The sequence below is a fragment of the Limulus polyphemus genome, unplaced genomic scaffold (genome assembly GCF_000517525.1).
Source record: "Limulus polyphemus unplaced genomic scaffold, Limulus_polyphemus-2.1.2 Scaffold295, whole genome shotgun sequence".
NCBI classification, from domain to species: Eukaryota; Metazoa; Arthropoda; class Merostomata; order Xiphosura; family Limulidae; genus Limulus; species Limulus polyphemus.
The window spans coordinates 170,308-192,342 of record NW_013665905.1 but is presented as its reverse complement, the minus strand read 5'-3'; the positions used below and the strand labels follow the sequence as shown (position 1 = coordinate 192,342).

Here is a 22,035-nt window from a genome sequence, read left to right as displayed (position 1 = left end):
TGTATCACACACATTAGGTGGTATGCTGTAATGTCATTGCATCTTTTATAGATTAAATTTAAATTGAATGTAGTTTTAGTTATAATGTATTAGGCATATCATATATCTACATTCAGACAATTCTTTTTTGAATAATAATTGCAAACTTACTTATTTGTCAACTTTATTCTGTATGGTTAGTATTGATATTTTGAGAATAATTTGCACTTTAGAACATGTGCCAAATCATTAATATACATACTTAAAATGAAATGTTTAATATCTAGTTGTTTTTTTTAGAAACTATTTAGGTAAAATATACTTCAGAACTTTAGGTAATTTCATCCACAAAATTGGGGAAAATCAACTATTATGTTTGTAAACAAGCCAAAGACAAACTTACAAGGGCATGCCTTTAACAATCTTAGCATTATATATTGTTGCCCACAATTTCTCAAGTACAGTGTAACTTGCACAGCACTTCTCTTGTATAATGTATGTGTATTTTCAACTAATAGAGGGCTGTCATATATGTACAGACACAAGGTAAAGTATGACACACTGCAACTATCTCAATAAACAGTAGAATTTATTGAATATTCTGCTATAGAAAGTAACACCTAAGACTGAAATACCATATGATCAGATTTAGTATGTTTTGAATTAGAAGTTTAGAAAATTTCAAAAGTTTTATTAAATGTGAAATATAACAACTATGGGAGAAAGACAGATGTATATGTATAAAAGTTTAAGTTTCCTATTACAAACAGTTTTTCTCAATTTGATGGCATTTTCTGTCTTCAAAATATGACATTCAGCAGGTGGTTTACTTGAGCTTGAACATTCTACTAATTTGTTTGTCAAGGTGAAGATACGTACATTTCTGCAGCATATATTAATACTTCAGTAACAACAGATTCAGTCTTTGATTTGTAAAGCAAGGTTGTATCCTATTTACTGATTCAAGTCAAACATTCTACCAAATAACTTATGCTCATGTTTACTCGAGTGATGCATTGCCATAACAATGGTGTCACTGCTCAGTACTGCTTTAACACGAGGTTCTTGGTGTATAGTATCAGCAATTCCCTCTTTATGGGAAGACTCCTTGGCAGATCCAAGCTACATCACACATGAAGAAGTCAGAAACAAATTTGTTTGGAAATGTCAAATTTGCCTTTGCAGTTTATCTTCACTCTGTGCACTAAGCTAGTAAATTTGAAAATTGTTTCACAAGTACAAGTGTCCATAAATGTCTCTACTCCATTTGACAACTGTGGTGCCTATATTGATACCAGCTCCATAATCATTCTTGTCAAGTTATGGAAGGTTTGTCTTGCTACAGTTGGCAACATGAGCAGAAGTTTGTTTGGTAGAATGTTTGACTTTCATCAGTAAACAGGATTCAAAGCCTGTATTGGTACCAGCTCCATAGTCATTCTTGTCAAGTTATGGAAGGTTGGTCTTGCTACAATTGGCAGAAAACAGATTTTGCTTCCATCTTTCAAGGGTTTAGTGAAGTAAGTTTTAGATAATTTTTTAAGTCTTTTTCTCAAGAAATCTTCAACCTATGATCAAATATCACATCATCTGCTGCTTAGTTTAAATGGTCTTGCTCTAGATGCCTGGTGGTTAGTTCAATATCTATATGATAAAGCATGTTCCTGTAAAATCTTATGGATGCAGGTTAAAGTTTTTTGTTGATACAGGAGTAGTTATAATGCTACTTGGTGTCTCAGTCAGTAACATATAAACCACCACTCCAGCTAGTAAGTACAGAGTTTTCCCCAAGAAATGGTGATAGGTTTGTAGTGGATGTATAAACTCAAATATTGGCATTTTAGGTTTAAAAGTTCTGCAGAAGTTATCTGTCAGTATATCCCGTGCACAAAGTGAACTGCAACTGAGAAAATCATACAAACATCACAGAAGTAATGGACTGCAAGAGTATATGTAGACAACATTACTAATGTGCAAGTAGTGTTATTTTTTCTAGAATAATTAAAATCTCAGATTACGCAACCACTTAATACTGTGGTTGAAGTGATGCCTGACACACTGTTTTCATTCAAAACCAAACCATGTCTCTTGGATAGTTATTTCTTCAAGATCATGATATATAATCTGGTTATGGATTATCATTATGGTATTTAAGCAGTAAAGTACCTTCTTTAATAATCATTGGGACAGTGCTTGAAGGAAAAGTGACCAAAACCTGCAGTACAGCTAGTGTTACTTCAGCTTTACTGCATCAACATGGAAACATACATATGCTAATACATCTGAGGTCACTAGTTGAAAATTATGCAGACAGTCTACACCCAGACTAGAAGATAACGCTTGGGAAGCTACTGATGGAATTTGTCAATGTATCATAAAGGTACTAGAAATGTGTGACCTATAAAGCAACCACCATACAGACTTCCTTGGACCACCAAGGATATGATCAGTACTGAGTCAGATCTTAAACTGAAGGGTGGAATCATACACCATTCAGAGAGTACCTGGCCTGTGTAATACTCTAGCTACTTTTGACAGATGAGGGAACTCGTGTTATTTGGGTTCCAATGGGATTAGTGTCTTCTACACATCAACGTTATTTTGATGTTTGATTGCACATTTCAGGCTATAGTTGGAAACCTGGCATGGTATTTCTACATTTACAACAAGCAGGTCTGACAATGAAGTCAGATGTGTTTTCTCATGTAGAATATTTCTTTTACATGGTGAGTAGGGGTGGAGTGCCTACAAATCCTTCTGAGATAAAAGTGATACACTGATCAAATCCTACAAATAAGTAATGTGTAGCTTTCTGGATATTGAATCATTTTATGGGTGCTTTATGAATAACTTTCATAGAATAGCAGAACCACTTTCAATATTAACTGAGGTGAAATCCAATTTTAGATGAACTGAGTACTTATGCATATTCACTAAACTGATGTTTTGGAGTTAGCTTGTCCAATGAGACATATTCAGTTCATTATGGATACAGATGCTAGTGATAAAGGAATCAAAATAATGCTATCACAATTAAAGAAGAGTGTAGCAGCACATGCAAGTCAAATGCTGATGTCTACTGAATAACATTATGGCATAATACAAAAAGAACTATTTACAGTTTTAATATATATCAAATAATTTCACCCCTATTTGTGAAGGCAGGAATGGTTCTTTTTCTTGGAGGGGAGGATTCCATCACCTCCCCCAATGGTCATTCTATTTTCCTAGTTTTCTTTCAGCTACAAAAATCACAAACAATGCTAATAGGTTAATTAAAATCGATTTTTAATGGTTTGAAAACTAAGAATGTGTTCCTCTTGCTCACACACCCCACCTTAAGACATACTTTTCATTCTTAATTCCATACAAGGGATGATAAAATTTTGGGAGTTATTAGTCAACCAAAATTGATCAGCATTGGAGTCTGTAGTTACCATTTTCTGTGTTCCATTGTGCAATATCTTTTTATTTCTATGTACATGAGATTAACAAGAAATTGGAACCTGATTTCTGAAATAATATCATACATAATGTATGTTATCAAAAAATGAGATTTATACCCTGTTTTGTTTATATTTGAGAATTTATCACACATATAGATAATGCATCACTGGAAGGTATGGTTGCATTTTGGATACATTATTGCATGAGTAAAACTTGCTGTACAACAGCAACTGTGTTGGTAGCATGGAAATATGAATGCTCTTTTTCACTGGTAGGTGGTTTTCCATTTGTAGACTGACTGGATTCTGGACCGGGCTTATCTTCATAATCAACACATTTCCAAGCACCATGCAATTGCTGAAACCTGTAGTTTGATGGCTTGACCTACTGCAGCATAAGATAAAGCTCATTCCATCTAACTCTGAGTAGAAATGTAACCACTTCATACATTCTTGTGGCTATTCTGTAGCTCATGTGTTCCACATGAGATCTTTTAAGAGTATAACTTCACATTCACACATTAACATATTTAGAGGTTGTGTACTTCTATATGTTCATCAATCTGCAAAGGCCATGCTTAAGTTTGCTACATAGCAAGTAGCACCCAAGCAAGATCTGGGACCTTTAACTTCTATCTTCGAAGCTTCTTCATTTTACTTGGTAGCCAGTCATCAATGGAATACTCACAATTTACATGACATATCATCACTAAGATTTTTAGTTTCACAACAGCAAAATATCACCATGCACTGTTTCCAATGGTCATAATTGAGCAGATAGCATAAAATAATATGTAAATATTTTCCATGGATTTCTAACCTATGGTTTGAAAGATAAGAAATGCAACTCCCTTCCAGCTGTAGCACTCAGATCCACATGGGTTATATATTACAAATACATTCTTACTGCTGACACTTCTCTCTCTCTCTCAAGAATGTATGAACCAGGGTTCAACATCACTGCTCCAGCTGTGCATCCAAGTGCATTACTCACTTGGGTGGTGTCACCTATTTTGAGAACAACAGTCCACGTAACACTCCAAGTAGCACAAACAATTATTGCTTTTGCATTTATAATAAAACTATACATTGCATAGCATAAAAATATAGGCAATATCCAGTCGGTTTTCCTAATACAACTTCATACTGTAAAAGTAAAACAGATATACTAATGAAAAAGTCTTTTTTTAGTTGATAACTCAAAACTAAAAATATAATACAGTAGCATTTTCATTTCTACTCTTAGACAAGAGTGCTTTGATCAATTGTGCATTTTGACTAAGATAATTTTTATGAATGTTTACCACACATATGAATGTATGTGCATGCATTGCATACAATATACGGACACTTGGATTTTTAAACACATTAGGAGAACAGTGAAATTATATTCAACCATTGTTATGAACATATTTTTAACAGTGCCAATAATATTCTAGGAATCCTAACTATCATTAATAACTTGTTAGTCACTGGTGTACTAGGTTCACTATGATACCTGAGAACCAAGTGCTTAAACAGTAGGGAGAACAACAATGAACTACATGTTGACATGTGAATGGAAGGATTGTTACGTTTTGAGTGGTATAGAAGTCTGCCGAAACCGTTCCAGCAGAAATTCAGACGTACATTGATGATTTTGAGGAAATGTCTGTTAATTGGAATGTAGGTTTCATCAATGAATCACCACCATATGCTGAAGCTTTAACTATTCATCTGTCAGAAATCAGATGAGCCAGTGTTGATCTTATTACTTTGTTTTTCCTGTCAACATAGAGTCAAACATTGGTCAGATTGATCACTTCTCTGACCAGCAACTGTTTAAGTCTTTTTAGCTTTCTAATTATATGTTAAGTTTAAATCTAGCCTTTAACAATTTTCTAGAACTTGACATCAATCTGACTATAGAACTAGAAAATTTATATAGAACTCTTCTCACATCAAAGTAATTGATGCAGATGCATCTTCAGCTTCCAAACTAATGGGTGTGAACCAGAGGAGTTCTCAGTTCCTGTTTCCCATATAATTTTACCATCATAGGTAAAGGAGAGACAGTAAAAGAGCCGAGCTGCAGTTCAACTCCTGACTTTCCCAAGATGACTGGAGTTATACTAAAAGATTAGCAAACCTCTGGTTCTTTCCTCTATTGATTCCTTCATCCTGCAAATCACAAAACAGACCATCAACATTGTGACAGAAAGAAAGGAAGGATCTTAAAAAGAGAACCTCCATGAAGCTCTGAACAAGTTGGAAAAAATAAAGAAAATAAAAAGAATGTGGCTTGAGAAAATGATATCATGTAGATAATGTTGGCAGAAGGCTAGTATTCATGGCTGTCTTGATGATTTTGTTTTTAAATTTCCTTATTTTTCAATCGGTTGTTGTATACTTTTGAATTTCTGAACTTTTATTTTGTGTATTTACTTTTATATACATAGATCCATTTCATATTTTTATTTGTTTTGATGTTTAAAGGGAACTATCTGTTACTGTATGTATTTTTTTATGGTTTGTAGATGAGTTGTTTTCTCATGCATTTTAATCATAACTAATACTTTAAAGTATCATTTTATTATGTGTATTTTTAAAATTTTATTTTTGTGTGATCTAATGGATTTTACTTCTCTATCTTCATTTTGAGGTGTATGGACACTTAGGTTGTGTAAATATGTAAATATTGATTTTCTTTCATTGTGTATTATATAGTTTTTTATTTTGTGTTGTAATAAAGAAGATTTTGAAGTGTATTCTGTACTGTATGATGTTTTGCACTTAATATACTACTTTATTTTACATTGTATTGGCCTGTTAAATGTAAAATGTATATTTCACTCTTTGAAGTGTTTTGTATATTTATTTTATATTTTAATATTGTTTTTGTGTTTTTATGTTATATGTTTAGTTAGCATTCTGAGTGATAGATGAGGCTTTGTGTCAAATGACAATTTTGTGTACAGGTGGTTCCTGTAGTATGTTGCCATGTTGTGTCTCATTCCATTCTGTTGCATTTGTATTCATTCTTATCCAGGGTTATAATTCTCATGCGGTTTTACTGAATTGAATTCTAAATTAGTGTTAAGCATAAATAAAAATTGGCTTCAGGATAAGCTTACGATAAGGAAAAAGGGAGTTATGGTATGAAAGATACCACATATCTTCCCTCATGTAATGTGCATTTCATATTTACAAATCTTTTGAAATTTCCTAAAGTTGTGATTTGGAACATATTAAATTCAGTCAAGGTTATATGCCAATTAAGTCTTATGTGTTTAGTTTTGTAGTAGAAAATTACAGAAACTGTTAACTGTGTCATGAGATAGTTATATTGTGTCCTGCTTTACATTGTGAGTGGGGGAATGTTCTATGGCTGTCTTGTGGAGAAGAAGTATTTCCAGATATGTATAATCTTATGATTGGCCAGCTAAAGAGAAAAGTTGAACTGTAAACTTAGTTCCTATATTGAAGAGCCAATACTTGCCTGTGAAGTTCTCATCCTTGTTTTAATGGTATTTATCTTAATACCTGTTGATTGTGGATGTTTTTTTTATTTTTAGTTCATATTTAAGCAATGTTTGCATTCACATATATTAACTAGTGTTTTAATAGATTTTATTTTAATACAGTTTATTTTACTTTTCATCTATAACCACAGTACAATAGTTCTATCCAACAATTGGTATATCAGTAAAGTTCTTTTTTTCAGCATTGCACAATGTCTTCTCTCTTTCCTTCCACCTACAACAAATCACTACACTTACCCTTCTGCATACTATCTACACATATTTCCAGCTACTGTGAATTTCAGGTAACTTTGTACTAGGTTAATCCTTGGAATACTACACATCTATCAGTTTTAAATCCATCTACCATTATTGTAATAACAGTTTACCTTAACTGAGTGGAGAAGCATCTAAGAGTAACCTTAGGTCAAGTTTTATCTAGACAAAATTTAAATTATCCACCGGTTTTACAATAACCCTTTTGCTTAAACAGATTGTCATTGACATTTAACATTAAACTGAGTATTCACCTACTGTAAAACCATAAGGCAGTGTATTTTTGTCCAAAGCAAAATGATCTTGCAGCATTAGTTTAACCTTTAATTCAAACTGGAAAATAAATCTAGACATGATATATTAAGCCTTTATCCAGACTAAATAAACTAATACAGTGGTATTTATTTAAGTCTTTGTTTGAAATTGAAGTAATAATTGAACCATGTGGACATACCATTTTAGTCTGCAAGTTAACGGACAATAGCAATGATCTTTCCAACCTTCAAAAGGATATAATAGTGGTGCCTTTCTAGCATGAGCATAAAAAATTTCTTTGACCATCCATTCATCAGACATTTGCAGTAGCTAAAAAATCATGGATGCCAAAAGATGGTGACAGATGGAAGGAAAATACAATTAAACAGGCTTGTAAAGTGAAAGATGTGTCAGAGTAAGTTCATTCAACAAAAGAGAAGGACATTGCATGTATGACAGCTGATAATGAATTTGAAAACTGTTTATCTAGGATGCAAAAAGAAAGCATAGCTTCAATAGGCTTAAGGCACAAACTTGTCACATTGGATAACTGGAAATATGTGATGTGATCTGATGATTTACAGTTAATCTTCTTTTAAAGTACATGATTGTTTATTGAATTCAAATAGTGCGAGCCACTGCAAGTGATGTAATGGTGTGGCAGATGTTCTCAGAGAAGAGATTGTGTTTTTAATTCCTTTAACAGGGTGAGTAACAAAGAGAATATCTCTTACTGATAAGGCATTTCATGCTCACTTCACAATAATGTATTTTCATCCTGATGGACAAGTCACTACACTCATAATGTCCAGTATGAAAGTGCATAACAGTGACATCTTTCATCTTATTTGGCAAGCATATATACTGGTTCACAGTTCATTTGAAGATATTTGATGAACGTTATTATCTTATTTAATTGTAGAAGTATGGATGATCTGCAAACAGTTCAGTAAGACACCTTTCAGCATCATTTAGTCTTTGCTTTGTTGTTGACAAAAATGTGGGGTTAGATCGAACAGTAGGCATCAGTTGTAATATAATAGTCAATCAGTGTATTAGGAATAAAACTAAATTATTTCACCATGTAATATGAAAAATGCAAACTAATATTATTGCTTAAAGAAACTTCCAAAAGTTAATTATGAATAACACACTAGGGTCATCAAAATGTCTAAAAATTACCTTTATGTAAATTTTTGTTTGTTCTAAGACACTCTTGCAAATGAATATTACATTGTTCCCTTACATTTATGTGCATGGGTGAGGGTCAAAATGTGCATGCCATGAGTGTTTACAGAGTTTTGTTCAATATGGTATTATGTATCTGATTGCAGAGTTATCAACTATTTGTTTTACCTTACATTGCTGGTTTAGTGTAAGTTCATGGTAAAAGAGAGTAAATACAGTGGTATAAGTATTCCCTCACAGCTCCTGCAATTGTGGGGGGGACAAGGGCTTGATAATCTTAAGAACTGCTAACAAGGGTAATAAATGTAGGGGGCCTAATTACTTTTTATGTTGGGGGCATCTTTTGTAGTTATGCCACTGAGTAAGTCCCAGATACAATATATAAGGATACTGAAAAAACTGTATATATGCATTTCAGAGGTTCTAGAGGCTATGCAAATTGTATGATAGACAAAAGTATTTCTATTCTTCACATGAACAACATCTTGCACTCTGACTTATCGATCTGAGTCAAAGTTGAGTACAAATAATTTTATAACACATCTGATTTTTTGCATACAGCAGACTTTTACATTTCACTAAAAGCTTACCACATTTTGTTTAGTTACACATAGTAAATTCAGAATTATAGTTAACATTTCTTCTCCAATAATGGATTGGTCCAATAGACCGTCCCCATGCACATTTGGATAATTAACTGTATTATGAACAAAATTAATAGCAAAGACATAAAAACTAGAAAAATGCCAAAGTATATCCAACATTACCTCTGAAAAAAAATCATAATGTTAAAGAAACACTAAACAAGTCCAGAGTTACTGTTATGAAAGTAGATAAAATGTTCATTTCTTTCTTTTATGTAAATATTCTTATTTATTGTATGTTTAAGACAAAGTGGAATAACACCATTACACTTAAGTATGGGAAATTGTGCACATCATCATGAAAATACAATATAAAATACAATGACAAAGTGGCACTGTTTTAAGCATTATTAGGATAATGTTGTCAAGAAAAACGTTTCTGTTGATGTCAGTTGATATCTTGCAAGTAACTAATTTATAGAAAGTTATTCAGTTATACACCAAACCTCAGACTATTATTAATGTGATACTGTTTTCAGAACCTAATGTATCACCACTAAATTCTTTTGCTTTTTGGGCAATTAAAAAAAAACTTTAAAAAGTTAGCATTCAAATGGATTGGATTCTAAGCAGCTTCCATAAAAGAATAAAGTAGATTTTAACTTAAAATTTCAAACACATCTGATTTTTATGGAAGTATTAGTCACAGAAAGAAAAAAAGGTGTTAGGTGTCAAAACAACTGTACTTAAGAAGGTACGTAAGTGGCTATTATCTTTCATCAGCAGAATCATAAAATAGTTTTTGCATAATAAATCTATATATAGTGAGATGGTTGTGGTACAGAGTATTTTCAGTAGTATAAATACATGTACTTAGTTTTGGATGGTACAGTATAGCCACTGGCACAGCATATGTTCAACTTTTTCTTTTTTGTAAGATACAGTGTATATAAGTAAAGTGGTTATAAATAATACAATAATTCTATGCACAGCTAGTTAATTTTAGAATAGAGAATGACTTTTATTATGGTACCTTGGTAAGTTTCAAGATGATTTCAGCAAGACTGGTTTTTTAGTTCTTAGAAGTATTTGTTTAAATATGTAGTTAACTGAAGAAAGATGAGTTTCTCTATTGTTTCTGGATGGTCAAGCTACATTGCAGTAAAATGTGTTGGCTCTGTTTATAGTTATGTTAATATGTGCAGTTGTAGTGACAAAACATACTGGTACAAAAAATATCTTTTAATTCAATAACCTTGAAAATATTAACATGTGTTGTGTAGGAACTGCTCAAAATTTAATGTAAACTGTCATAAAACCTTATCTGTATGCTAGCAGTCAAGAATTAATTCTACAGGCTAGCCATATAAAATCCACATGGTTTAGCATAGCAGAGTAATTAATCTGTAATATTACAGACACTTACACATAATAAAGTATATTTTTACTCTCTGAAATTGAAAGCAATAAAACAACTGCCCTTACGTAAGTCAGCATATGTTGAGAGTATATATGAACTAAGTTACATGTGTACATGCAATGTACAACAGTTAATATTTCTTTATGGATTTTTAAAATAAATATGTGTATTCATTTCCCTGATGGTATAAATATTTGATTGAAGAGTGTTTATTTAAATAAAATAGTAGAGCTACAGTACTGTTTATCTAGGTAGAATTTCTAGTAGTACAGATAAATTAAAGGGACATATATAAAGCAGAGGAATGTACTATTCAGTTTAGGTATTATTAGAAATGTATTGAGATACGCCCTGTTGTTTTATGCTGTTGTATTTTTTTGGGGGGTACTGATCAGTGTAGCACTGTCTGACATTTTGAACTTGAGATTGATTGTACTATGTATGTGTGGAATATATTCAATTTAACAAATGCACCAGATATAGTAACATTGAATGTTTGTAGAAACATTAATCAGTAGTCTGGATATCAGTAACAGATAGCAGTTACAACACACAATTTTAAGCTTAGTCTACTTGAGTTGCAAAACATGAACCCTTGAAGCTAAGCCTATTTCATGCAATTCTTGTGATAAAACATCATTTAGTAAATACAATGGCATCTGTGTATAGGATCAGTAAATCACAAGGTGTTGGGTAAGTATATTAGTGGGTGCCAAAGGATTGGAAGTTAGCTAATGTTACTCCTCTTTTCAACGGAGGTAACAAAAATTGTCCCATTAATTATAGGCCTGCTAGTCTTACATCAGTTGTCGGAAGCCCCCCAGTGGCACAGTGGTATGTCTGTGGACTTACAACACTAGAATCCGGGTTTTGATACTCGTGGTGGGCAGAGCACAGATAGCCCATTGTGTTGCTTTGTGCTTAACTTCAAACAAACAAACAAACAGTTGTCAGAAAGTTTTTGGAAACTTTGATAAAAGCTGCTTTGCAAAGTCATTTAACAAAGTTTTTATTGGATAGTCAACATGGTTTCACTAAGGGAAAATCTTGTCTTACAAATCTTTTGACATTCTTTGAAAAGGTTACTGCTTATGTAGATGAGGGTAATGGTGTAAATTTGGTGTATCTGTATTTTCAGGAAGCCTCTGACTCATAAAAGGCTTGTAAAAATTATCTCTATAAGTGTGGGGGATAAATTAGCTAATTGGATAGAACAGTGGTTGGATGGAAGAAAGCAGAAGGTTGTTATAAATGGAGTTCAGTCAAATTAGATTAATGTTGCAAGTGGGTTATCTTAGGGCTCAGTCTTAAGACTTTTGCTCTTTTTTTATTTACATCAATGACATAGACAAAGGAATGGTCAGTAAATTACTTAAATTTAGGTCTTGGGTGTTGCAAAATATGAAGAGGATGCTGCTGCTTTACAAAAGGATTTAGATCATTTAGTGAGTTGGGCAAATAAATGACACATGAGTTTTAATTATAATAAATGCAAGATAATGCATGTGAGTTCTCAGAATTTGAATAATAAGTATAACTTGGATGGGAATAACTTTAACAGTGTCACAAAAGAAAGGGATCTTGGTGTAATGGTTGATCAGTCTAATAAGCCATCAAAGCAGTGTGCTGTTGCTAGTGGTATGGCAAGTAGGATTTTTGGTTGTATCTACAGAAATATTGAATACAAGTCTAAAGAACTTATAATTTCATTGAATAGGTCACTGGTTAGGTCACATTTGAAGTATTATGTTCAGTATTTGGCTCTTTACCTTAGGAAGGACTTTGAATTGTTGGAATGGTTACTAGAATGGTGCCTGGGATGAAGTGTGTATTATATGACAATAGATTAATATGTTTGAAACTTTTTTCTCTTGAAAAATGCTCTTTTTTCATACTTGAAAGTGAGAATAGTAGGACAAGGGGACACAAGTATAAATTTTGGCAAGGTTTGAGTCATCTTCAGCTAAGATAAGTTTTATTTTTCTAACAGGGTGATTGGCCTCAGGAATGGGTTGCCCTTGGATGTTGTTGAGCCAGTAAATTTAAGTGAGTCTAAGAGAAAGCTTGATAATTATATGAATGATAAGGGCTGGCTTTAAAATTATTATTTTTCTTTCAGTTTATAATAGTTTAGTTTTGAAGATGGGCCAGCTGAGATGGACCAACGGGAGTCCCCTGTTGTCCCTAAACATTATGTTGCCATTTTCAAGAGCAGTTAACATTTGTTCATGTTTTTCATCACTAAACTTTTGTGTTGTCAAGCTAAGGTTGTGTTTATAAATTAATTCACAAAACAAAGTTGGTGTGAAGTAATATTCTGTCTTCAGGTATGTTTTATTATGTTGGCCAGCTTTGTATTTCTGCCATAGCTGAATATGTGAGCACTTCCTTTACCTTTTTTTTCCCCCTCCGTATTACTATAACAAACCTTTTTGCTGACATCATTGAAAGTCTCTCAACAAACATAATATCTTGAAAGAATATTTAGACAATGAACTATGGTAATTCAAGTAGGAAACACAACCTTAATCTTGTAAACTGTGTGATATGTTGCACTCTTGAAATGGTAGAAAAACAAATTGCCAAAGTACACTACATGAAGATGTGAGTACTGTTTTCCTTGACATTTTTTTTTTTGTCAATTTGTATCTAGTAACAACCACTCTTCAAGTATAATATTGAAACTCTCATGAAGTCACAAATCACAATTGCCCATTTTTACTGAAATGTTTTCATAAATGAATGATGTATTCTAAAGAAATTGTGATTACACTCTGGACAGGCAAATGTGTCACCTTAACAACAGTTCCTATAACTAATACAACATTGTATTGAAATTTCTCTTCTTTTTTTCCCTGGTATGAAAATAAGGCAATCCATTAAAGTTTGTTTGTTGTTTTTTTCCTAAACTAGGCCTATTCAAGTTAGAGAACGTGCAATTTGCTAAAATAGATCTAATCTATTAAACCATCTATTTTAAGCCTTTACTGATCCAAAGTATTTGACATAGTTTAAAGGATGAATTTCATTACTTAATTCTATTATTTTTCCAGAAGCCTAATTTTGAGAAAATTAATATTTTAAAAATATGGATCAAGAAAATCTTTCTAAAGGATGACAACCATCAATCTTCTGCCCCAAAATTACATAACATAATCTGTAAAAATTTAGAAAACAAAATAACACATCATTTGTTAAAACTGTCCAAAAATAATTCACATACTTTAATATTAATTATGTACAAATTTTCTTTTGATAACTATTGTTTTCACTAACAAACTTTATGCTTGAGTACAACTCAGTTTTCATTAAGTTATAATTAAAACTTCTGTTTAAGAAATATAAATTACTAATTTTATGCCTATTTTTGACATAGCTGTAGTGTTTTATTAATTATCTTCACCAGAGAACAAGTTTTTTGTATAATCAATACTTGGTATGCTGGCAGACTTATTACATTGTAAAATGAATAGCATTGGTATGAGATATGAGTGCACTTAGTTGTAACTGTTAAACAAATAAAATTGACATATTTAAGCATCAGTTAAATGTCAGGTTTACTGATTGGTTGAAACATACTGTTGTAGCATTTTTCTTTCATTGGTGTGGTCTTTTATGTGTCCTTGTAAGTTATAAAAATTTAGTTTATTTCTTCCTTAATGCTTTTACAAGCTTGAACACTATGGTAACTTTTAGGCCATGTTTACAAGTGGCATTAATTGTATTACACTAATGTAAAAATGAACTTGCTTGTACAAAGTAGCTCAATATGCACAAAATCTAACACATTTTCAAATGCTTCACTAAAAATTAAAATATACTGCCTTATTCACTCTATGGGCTAGAAACAACTCTCTTGAACATCATATTTATAATTTACCCTTGAATTTTGTAAAAAACTTGTCAAATTTTTAGAACTCTCCAGATATTCTAGGCCTATCTTGTTAAACTTTTCAATTCTAACATCATCATTACAACCCACAGTTCCCTTTAGTTAACTAATATATTACAACATTAAAAATATTGCTTCCAACAATACTAAACAACTGTGCGTAGACAAAAAATGTGTATTCTAGTTTATGTGTTTACTACAATATATTTAATTAATCACATTCTGAGGTATAGCTTGTGAGCTAATGTTGTTTATAATGAAAGTTACAAACATTTTTTTAATTTTTATAAACTTTCTGTAAAAATGTTTTTAAGGTTATAAACAGAAAATTAGTCCTGGTACATCACATATGTATGCATGTCTTTTAAAAGTACAGGTTTTTATGCCTGTAAAAGTAGATAGTTTTGTTTTTACTTAGTTGAAATTAGATAATACAGAAATTTACTTCAGTTAATGGTGTGACACTGATCTCATTTAATGGAAGATTGTGTTTTGAATTAATACTGGTTATTTCTAGCCACATGTGGCTTATTATGTTTATTAATTTTTTATCTCTGGTCGTCAGTCATGATGCAGAACTATTATAGCTCTCAGTATTATAACTTACTACTAATCCTGTATCTCTAAAATATTGAAAAATTATGTGATTGTTTCTTCAGTTGTTAGTTTTAATTAGAATACTCTGGATCTGAGAGTCTCATACTTGTCTGCACCTGCCACATTTTACTTTATGTGTTTGAAAATCTTACAAGAAGCTAATATATTGTATAACTTTCACATTGTGCTTTAAATATATGGACTCTCATAGGTCATTATTTAAGTTTAATATACTTTGAGGTAATTATCTCCAGTATCTTTGTTCAAACTTAAAAGTTAATATTTTACAATCATCTTTAGAAAAGACCATTGAAGGTATATGGAAAAATTATCATGACAATTTTGTTCTAGAGTTTTATGGTAACAGAATGTATTACTCTGTTGAAAATGTTCAGGTACTAAAAACATGCACCTTTGACTTGATTGAATACATTAGTAGATAAATGAGAAATAGACTAAAATTTTACAATCATGATATGCAGAAGACCTAAATGTTTTTAAACTGGCTATGTTATTAAGGAAATGAAATGAAAAACTGTTGAAAGTAACTACTTGCATAATACGAACTGTTTGAATGACCTTGAAAAGAATCGACTTTTACTAATGGTCCAATACATAGGTTAGAGAAGAAGTGGTTTTCCATTGAAAGTGATAAGAATATTTTTGTGTTTTTCAGGTTTTACGTTTCTTTATCTGTTGACATTATCTTTAATTTTTCAACTGATGAAATAATAAATATTGTAGTTTCACTGTTATAAAGATAAAGCATCAGAAATAATAAATATTATAATACATTGTAATAAAAAAATTAAAAGTATTAACAATAATAATTTCCATCATTTCAGTCAATGGCATGTATCATTTCAAAATACTTGTACCCTCTGTGGCTGCTGGGGCAATCATTGGTAAAGGTGGCGAGACAGTTGCTCAGTTACAAAAAGAAACTGGTGCCAGGATTAAAATGTCTAAGACTAATGACTACTATCCAGGTTTGTCTGGCTTTGTGTGTACAACAAAAATTTTGCTTGATAACTGCAATTGTATCTCATAAAACAAATAATATATAATAGGACTTAAAATGGCTACAAAAGTTAAAGGTTGTCTAATTACTATACCCCTTTTCCAAAAAATAATTTATAATGATAATTTTTAAAGACTAGTATTCATGTTTTGCATCCAAAACAATAAATATTTACAATGGAAGTTTTTCACCTGTAATAGAATTTCCATAGAGTATATTTGCAGAAACAAACTTGTCTTTTGCTACATCCTTATTTTTCCATGTGCATCAAATCTTATGTAGGCCTTTTTGTTTAAGGTAATGTTTCCTACATATTTTAATATGAGTGCCATATTTAAACAACTTCAGTTATCAGTACATTTTTTATCGTATTAAAAGGTGATATTTTATTAAAGACAGTGCTCTGTTTTGTTTTAAAACTATCATTTAATGTAAAATGTCAAGATCCATTTTTTGTAATATTTTGAAGTATTCAATCTTTTTATTTTGTGGTGCAAATGTACAACATGCAAAAAGAGCAACCACTGAATGAAAGTACAAATTATTTATTAGCCAATGAAACTGCAGCTTGCTCAGTAGAGCCAGTCACATGTTTACACATTAGAAGTTATATTATCCCCTGAAATTGAGACACTTTCGTAATTATGGAAGCAGTAATGTTTTGCCACACTGCTTACTCAGTGGTTTATAAAGTTTATGCTGAAATAATGTTAACCAGACATAATTTAGTCATGCTGAAGGAATACAGAGGTATGCCCAATGAAGTGTGAAGATAAATATCAGGACCATGTAATGGTGAACTAATAAGATAAGATAGAAAAGAAAACTCCCATAAAAGATGTTGTCATTTATACCAAATGCCATCAACAGTACTATTATTTCAAATGATGTGCACCTGATGGTCACCCTTCAGATGATAGTAAAGCTAACATAATTATACATAATGCACTCCACCTCCTCCTCTCCCACATCTCAATTCTAGTGTATCCTCAATCAAACAAATTATATGAGCCTTGAGTGTTGACTGAACTTCAAATCAGTGAGCAACAGTTACATCAAATATGTTATGTGCCCAAAACATGTTCAGCTGTTGTACCACTTGAAACATGGACCCAAGTGTTTGTTAAGCATGCCATTGGCATCTGTGCTAGATCTTGAGCTGCAAAAGGTGACAGATGAAAGATGACAGTTATAACAGAATAGATGTGATTGAGTACTCTGAAAACACACAGCAGCAAAATGATCAGGTGGAATAAACTTTGATAGATTTTACAAGTAAACTCATAGTGAAACCCATGACCTGTCTGGACTGAGCAAGTCTCAGTTTGATCACTTCTTCAGGATTTTATCTCTGTAAGGGCTGTATGTATTTCAGAGGTGAAGTTGTGTGCACAAAAAGCATCCATTTGTGAAACTATTCACTTATAGGTATATTGTGTAGACCCTTGGTCCATACTGTGCTGATGGGTAAACTGGTGATCCAGCAGTTACTAATCACATATTCCAGAATAACATTGTAAACATTTGAATCTGAATACAACCATTTGATGTAGCTGCTGTAGATGGAGGATTTATGAATCTCCTTCATGAACTCGATTTGAAACCCAGATGTGATTCTTTTAGCAAGAGGAATATAACCAACATCTTGCAGAGAAATACAAACCTTTAAAACTTGTAATAAATGTGTATTGGATAGTTGAAGTAATAAATTGTTGTATAAAACAGCAGAAGCTATTGGACGTAGCACTTGTCAACCTGTAGATTCATTTTATAGGGGATTACCTGAGAATTTTCAAGGCTTTATGCATCTGCTACCTGCCTTTTCTCATACAAAGCATAGAAGCTTGTACACTGTATGCTCAAGCAGGTGAAAAATCCAACACACCCCAACAGATTGGAGAGTCCAAAAGTTTGGTGTGTAAGAGGTCAACATGGGAAAAAAAATTTAAAATTGGACTTTCTATATTTGAAGAATATCTGTGGCCACTGTCACCAGGTGTATTCCAGCTGAAGCACGTAGTATCAAACATGCAGTCATTTCTGAGGATGTACTGTATGACATGTGGACCAGAAGTTCTCTCTCTCTCTGATTTAACATTACTGATCTGTACTAGGCCTGCTACTGATTATGTCATGTCGGTGTAAGAGTCAATAGGATACTATGCAAATATTGCATCAAAAACATAGTTCTGGAACTCAGATTTCATAAGGAGTTCAGGCTCTCAAAACCAGTTTCCATTCCTGAAGGTGTTCAGGTTGCTGTGACAATCATAAGCGACATATTTGATGAACCAAACAACAATTGAAGGTGAAATGTGAACACTTAGTGTGCATGGTATGCAAAATCCAAAATTTTTATGCGTGCAGTTATGGACAAGATTAAAAGCAATTTTCTATCATTTTTGTGGTTTTTGACATTTGTGGAATAACTGATCACAATATATACATAAACAAATTCAAATATTAGGCAATATTCTCATCTTATGAGGCCTTTGACTTTTCCCTTACCTTTGATGCACAAATCATCATTTACTAAAAATAACACCACTAAATTGAGTTTTAAACCCCGCATCTAAATTCATCTTAACCACCTTGTCATCATTGTTCTCAGAATTAATCTTCTCTGTTTTCAAGAATCTTCATTATCAAATAAGTGTTTTTCATAGAACAGTATCCTACATAATTGGTCACTGTCTTAAACATAGATTCACATTTTTTTGTTTAAAAACAACCAAGAGAAAAACTCTGTACTAGATTAAACCCAAAAGCTTGAAATTTGAAACATGAAAAACTAAAGGTACATGTAGATTTAGTGAGCAGAGAAGACATTCAGTAAGAGACTTATACCATATGGCTTGAATTAAAAAACAACAGAGTTAGCTTGGCTACTGTTCTTGTCCAGCAATACTACTGTATATATGAGAACAGACTTTTACAAAGTCTCTACAGAATATTGTTGATCCTTGTAGTTATATAACTTCTTTTTGTCATAGGATTCTTCTAAATAGTACACACTAGCCTATATGCAACCTACTGGTTATTCAAGAAATAATAACAGGATTCAGTACTGCTTCCCCAACTTTCTTTTTTTCTTATAAAGAAAAGAAAATCTCTATATATTGCATCAAAAATCCTGGAAATCTCCCAGTGTTTTAATGTTGAGCATTTTAAATGGTTAAAATAAAGACTTTTTGTATACTTTCCCAGCTAGAATGATTAACTTAAGTGTTTCCAGCACAGGTTTAACAGTTTTGTTCATCCTTTGAAACACCAGTCTTGTGTTTTCTGTGTTACTTTTGTGAGAATAAATTTTTCCTTTTGTCAATTTTTATTAAAAATTCCCTGGGTGCACTTATCTGTGTTTCCACTACTAACTGCAACCAGTTTTAGTTTGTTTGTATTTTAATTTTTTCAGACCATGTAGTTTTAAATTTTTATTTTACTTATCCTCCCAGGGACAACAGAAAGAGTCTGTCTTGTTACTGGTAGTGTGGATGGAATTATACAAGTTCATGAATTCATAATGGAAAAGATCAGAGAAAAGCCTGACCCTAATGCAAAAATGGCCATTGATTTTGATCAAAAGCAACCTGCAGAACGAGAAAAACAGGTGAATGTATAAAGAACTTTATATTTTCACTGCTGCAGTAGCATTAGCATGTACTTGTACTGACTTTGTCAAAAACTTATGATCGATGAGTTATACTCATGATCATTTTGTTTTATTCTTGAATGAATGAAACACTCACTGAGATATTTAATGCTAAGTGCCAAAAACAGCTTATACTTGGGTTTTAGGCTTTCTTATTGACTTAATAATGAAAATTTCTTTTGATTTCTGAGTTTCGAGACACCTTACATGTACTAACAAAAAAAAAGCAGAATAATGAAAGGAAGACATTAGCAACAACAGAGCATGCAGTAATTAATTTTAGGCAATGCTGTCTTGGTAGGGTGATTAAGAGGGTTAAGGACACACACACACACCCATTAAATTGTCCATTTGGTAAAATGTGGTTATCAAAAAGTAATATGTTAAAATATGGGCATTCATGTTTTTAAAAGTCATAAACATTGTTTAAAGTAGAAATCTGGAGCAGTGCATAACCTACTAGGCTATTCCTTTTAGAGAATTTGAAAAAAATAACTATCCAGTAAAACTCTTTATTAGAGAAGAAAATTCACCATCAGTTTTGATGAGAAAATCAGAGTTGTACAACCTTGGAGACTGCATGACAAGGTAAAGATATGCCACACCAATCACTTCCAAATCCTCCTAATTGTAGACTGTTTGCCACAATGTTAACCTTGCTCAGTGAAAACCAGTTTTTTCATATAACCATTGTAGTTCCTCCACAAAATTTCAGTTGTTTTAGCTCCCCTTCTTTCACATAGCTTGGGGGGGGGGGGCACACTCTCCTTAGCAGTGGGACTGAACCCACCCTTGAACTGCTGGTCATAACATTGTTCCAGCAAAGGCAATTGTCATTCAAACTTCAAGTTTCACAATGAGTGTAGCTGAATAATTTTTTTAGTTTTGCCACTTAAAATATAGTATGTTTTAGTTATTAGAGTATATTGCTATTTTGAAAATAACAGGTCTAAAATAGACCCATTATGAAGAAATTTATCACATTTGACAGCCCTATTATGTGCACTCATGAAATCAGACATTTAATTATTCAGCCCCAAGATACGTAGATTCATAATTTTTTATGGAAAATCAGTGAACTTCATTGAATTAATTATTAACTTAAAAATGCTGGGTAGGCCCAATGGACTCACCTATTTCAATTATCATCCAGAGAAAACTACTTGTTATATCAAAGAATGTAACAACATTTTAATTGATATAGTGAGTCTTTTCTCATGAGATAAGATTCTCTAAAATAATACATTCTAAGTATGAAAAGAATCTACATGAACTTTAGAACTTTAATATCAGTTATCCATGGCTCAGTTTCCCTTATGTTTATTGTGTTCCATCTGCTTCTTTACAAAAATTCATAAGTGCATTCTGTTAAAAATTTTGTGTTAAGGGAGGAATAAAGCCTTTAAATCTTAGCTGTTGTCCTTTCACTGTTGGCTTGAAAACAAACGAGATTTAAGTTTTCTTATCTTATGAATTAATTCAGACTAAAACATTATTTATTAGAGATGTACCTTTCACTTTAATGCTATCTACTTGTAAAGATAGATTTTTAATAATAGTAAATTTTGACTTGTGTCGTGTACAGATGTGGTCTGCATAAGTATAGCCATCAATTCTCCAACACAAAGTAACAATAAATAGCAATACGAATCTTGAAATAAATTGTATTTAGTTACTTGTACTTTAAAATTAGAAGTTTTAGGTATTTTCTCATTGTGCAATGTATTATATCTGGTCTCATCACGCTATTGCATGCCCAATTAGTTTCTACAGTCATTCTAGTAATCTAGTTATTGTATTAGGCTTGAAGAATTTTCCAAAAGAAATGAATAAACAAGTAGATATATAATGGTTTTTAAACGTAATATTCTGTAACATACTAAATTTGATGATTTAACACAGGCCTGTCTAGTAAGGTATGAAGAAGAAATTAATTAAGAATCGAAAGGTATCTGAATTTTTTCAGTGCATTTGAAATTTGTTTTATTAAAGTTATTGTTGCATTTCATGATAGCTAAATTTAGTTGGAAATGAAACTTAAATGGATAAAAGGACTTCAATATAAATATTGTACAACTAAAAAGGATTAAAATAAAATCATTTAGAGAAAAGTACACAGCATGGTCATAAGTAAATAGACACCACCTTTTCAGAAAAAAATTAAATTTTTCAGTCATATTCACAAGAATTGATATATTTATAATTTAATTAATATCTAGTAGATC

General features: G+C 32.0%; 1 protein-coding gene across 1 annotated transcript in view; it reads left to right on the top strand.

Moving 5' to 3' along the window:
- The window catches only part of LOC106457131 (RNA-binding protein Nova-1-like), a 42,477-nt gene that overhangs the window by 15,524 nt on the left and 4,918 nt on the right, over window positions 1-22,035 (top strand). The window contains exons 2-3 of the mRNA XM_022382956.1: window positions 15,983-16,126; window positions 19,614-19,768. Coding sequence (XP_022238664.1) covers window positions 15,983-16,126; window positions 19,614-19,768 — 299 coding nt within the window. The remainder of the gene's footprint in view (window positions 1-15,982; window positions 16,127-19,613; window positions 19,769-22,035) is intronic.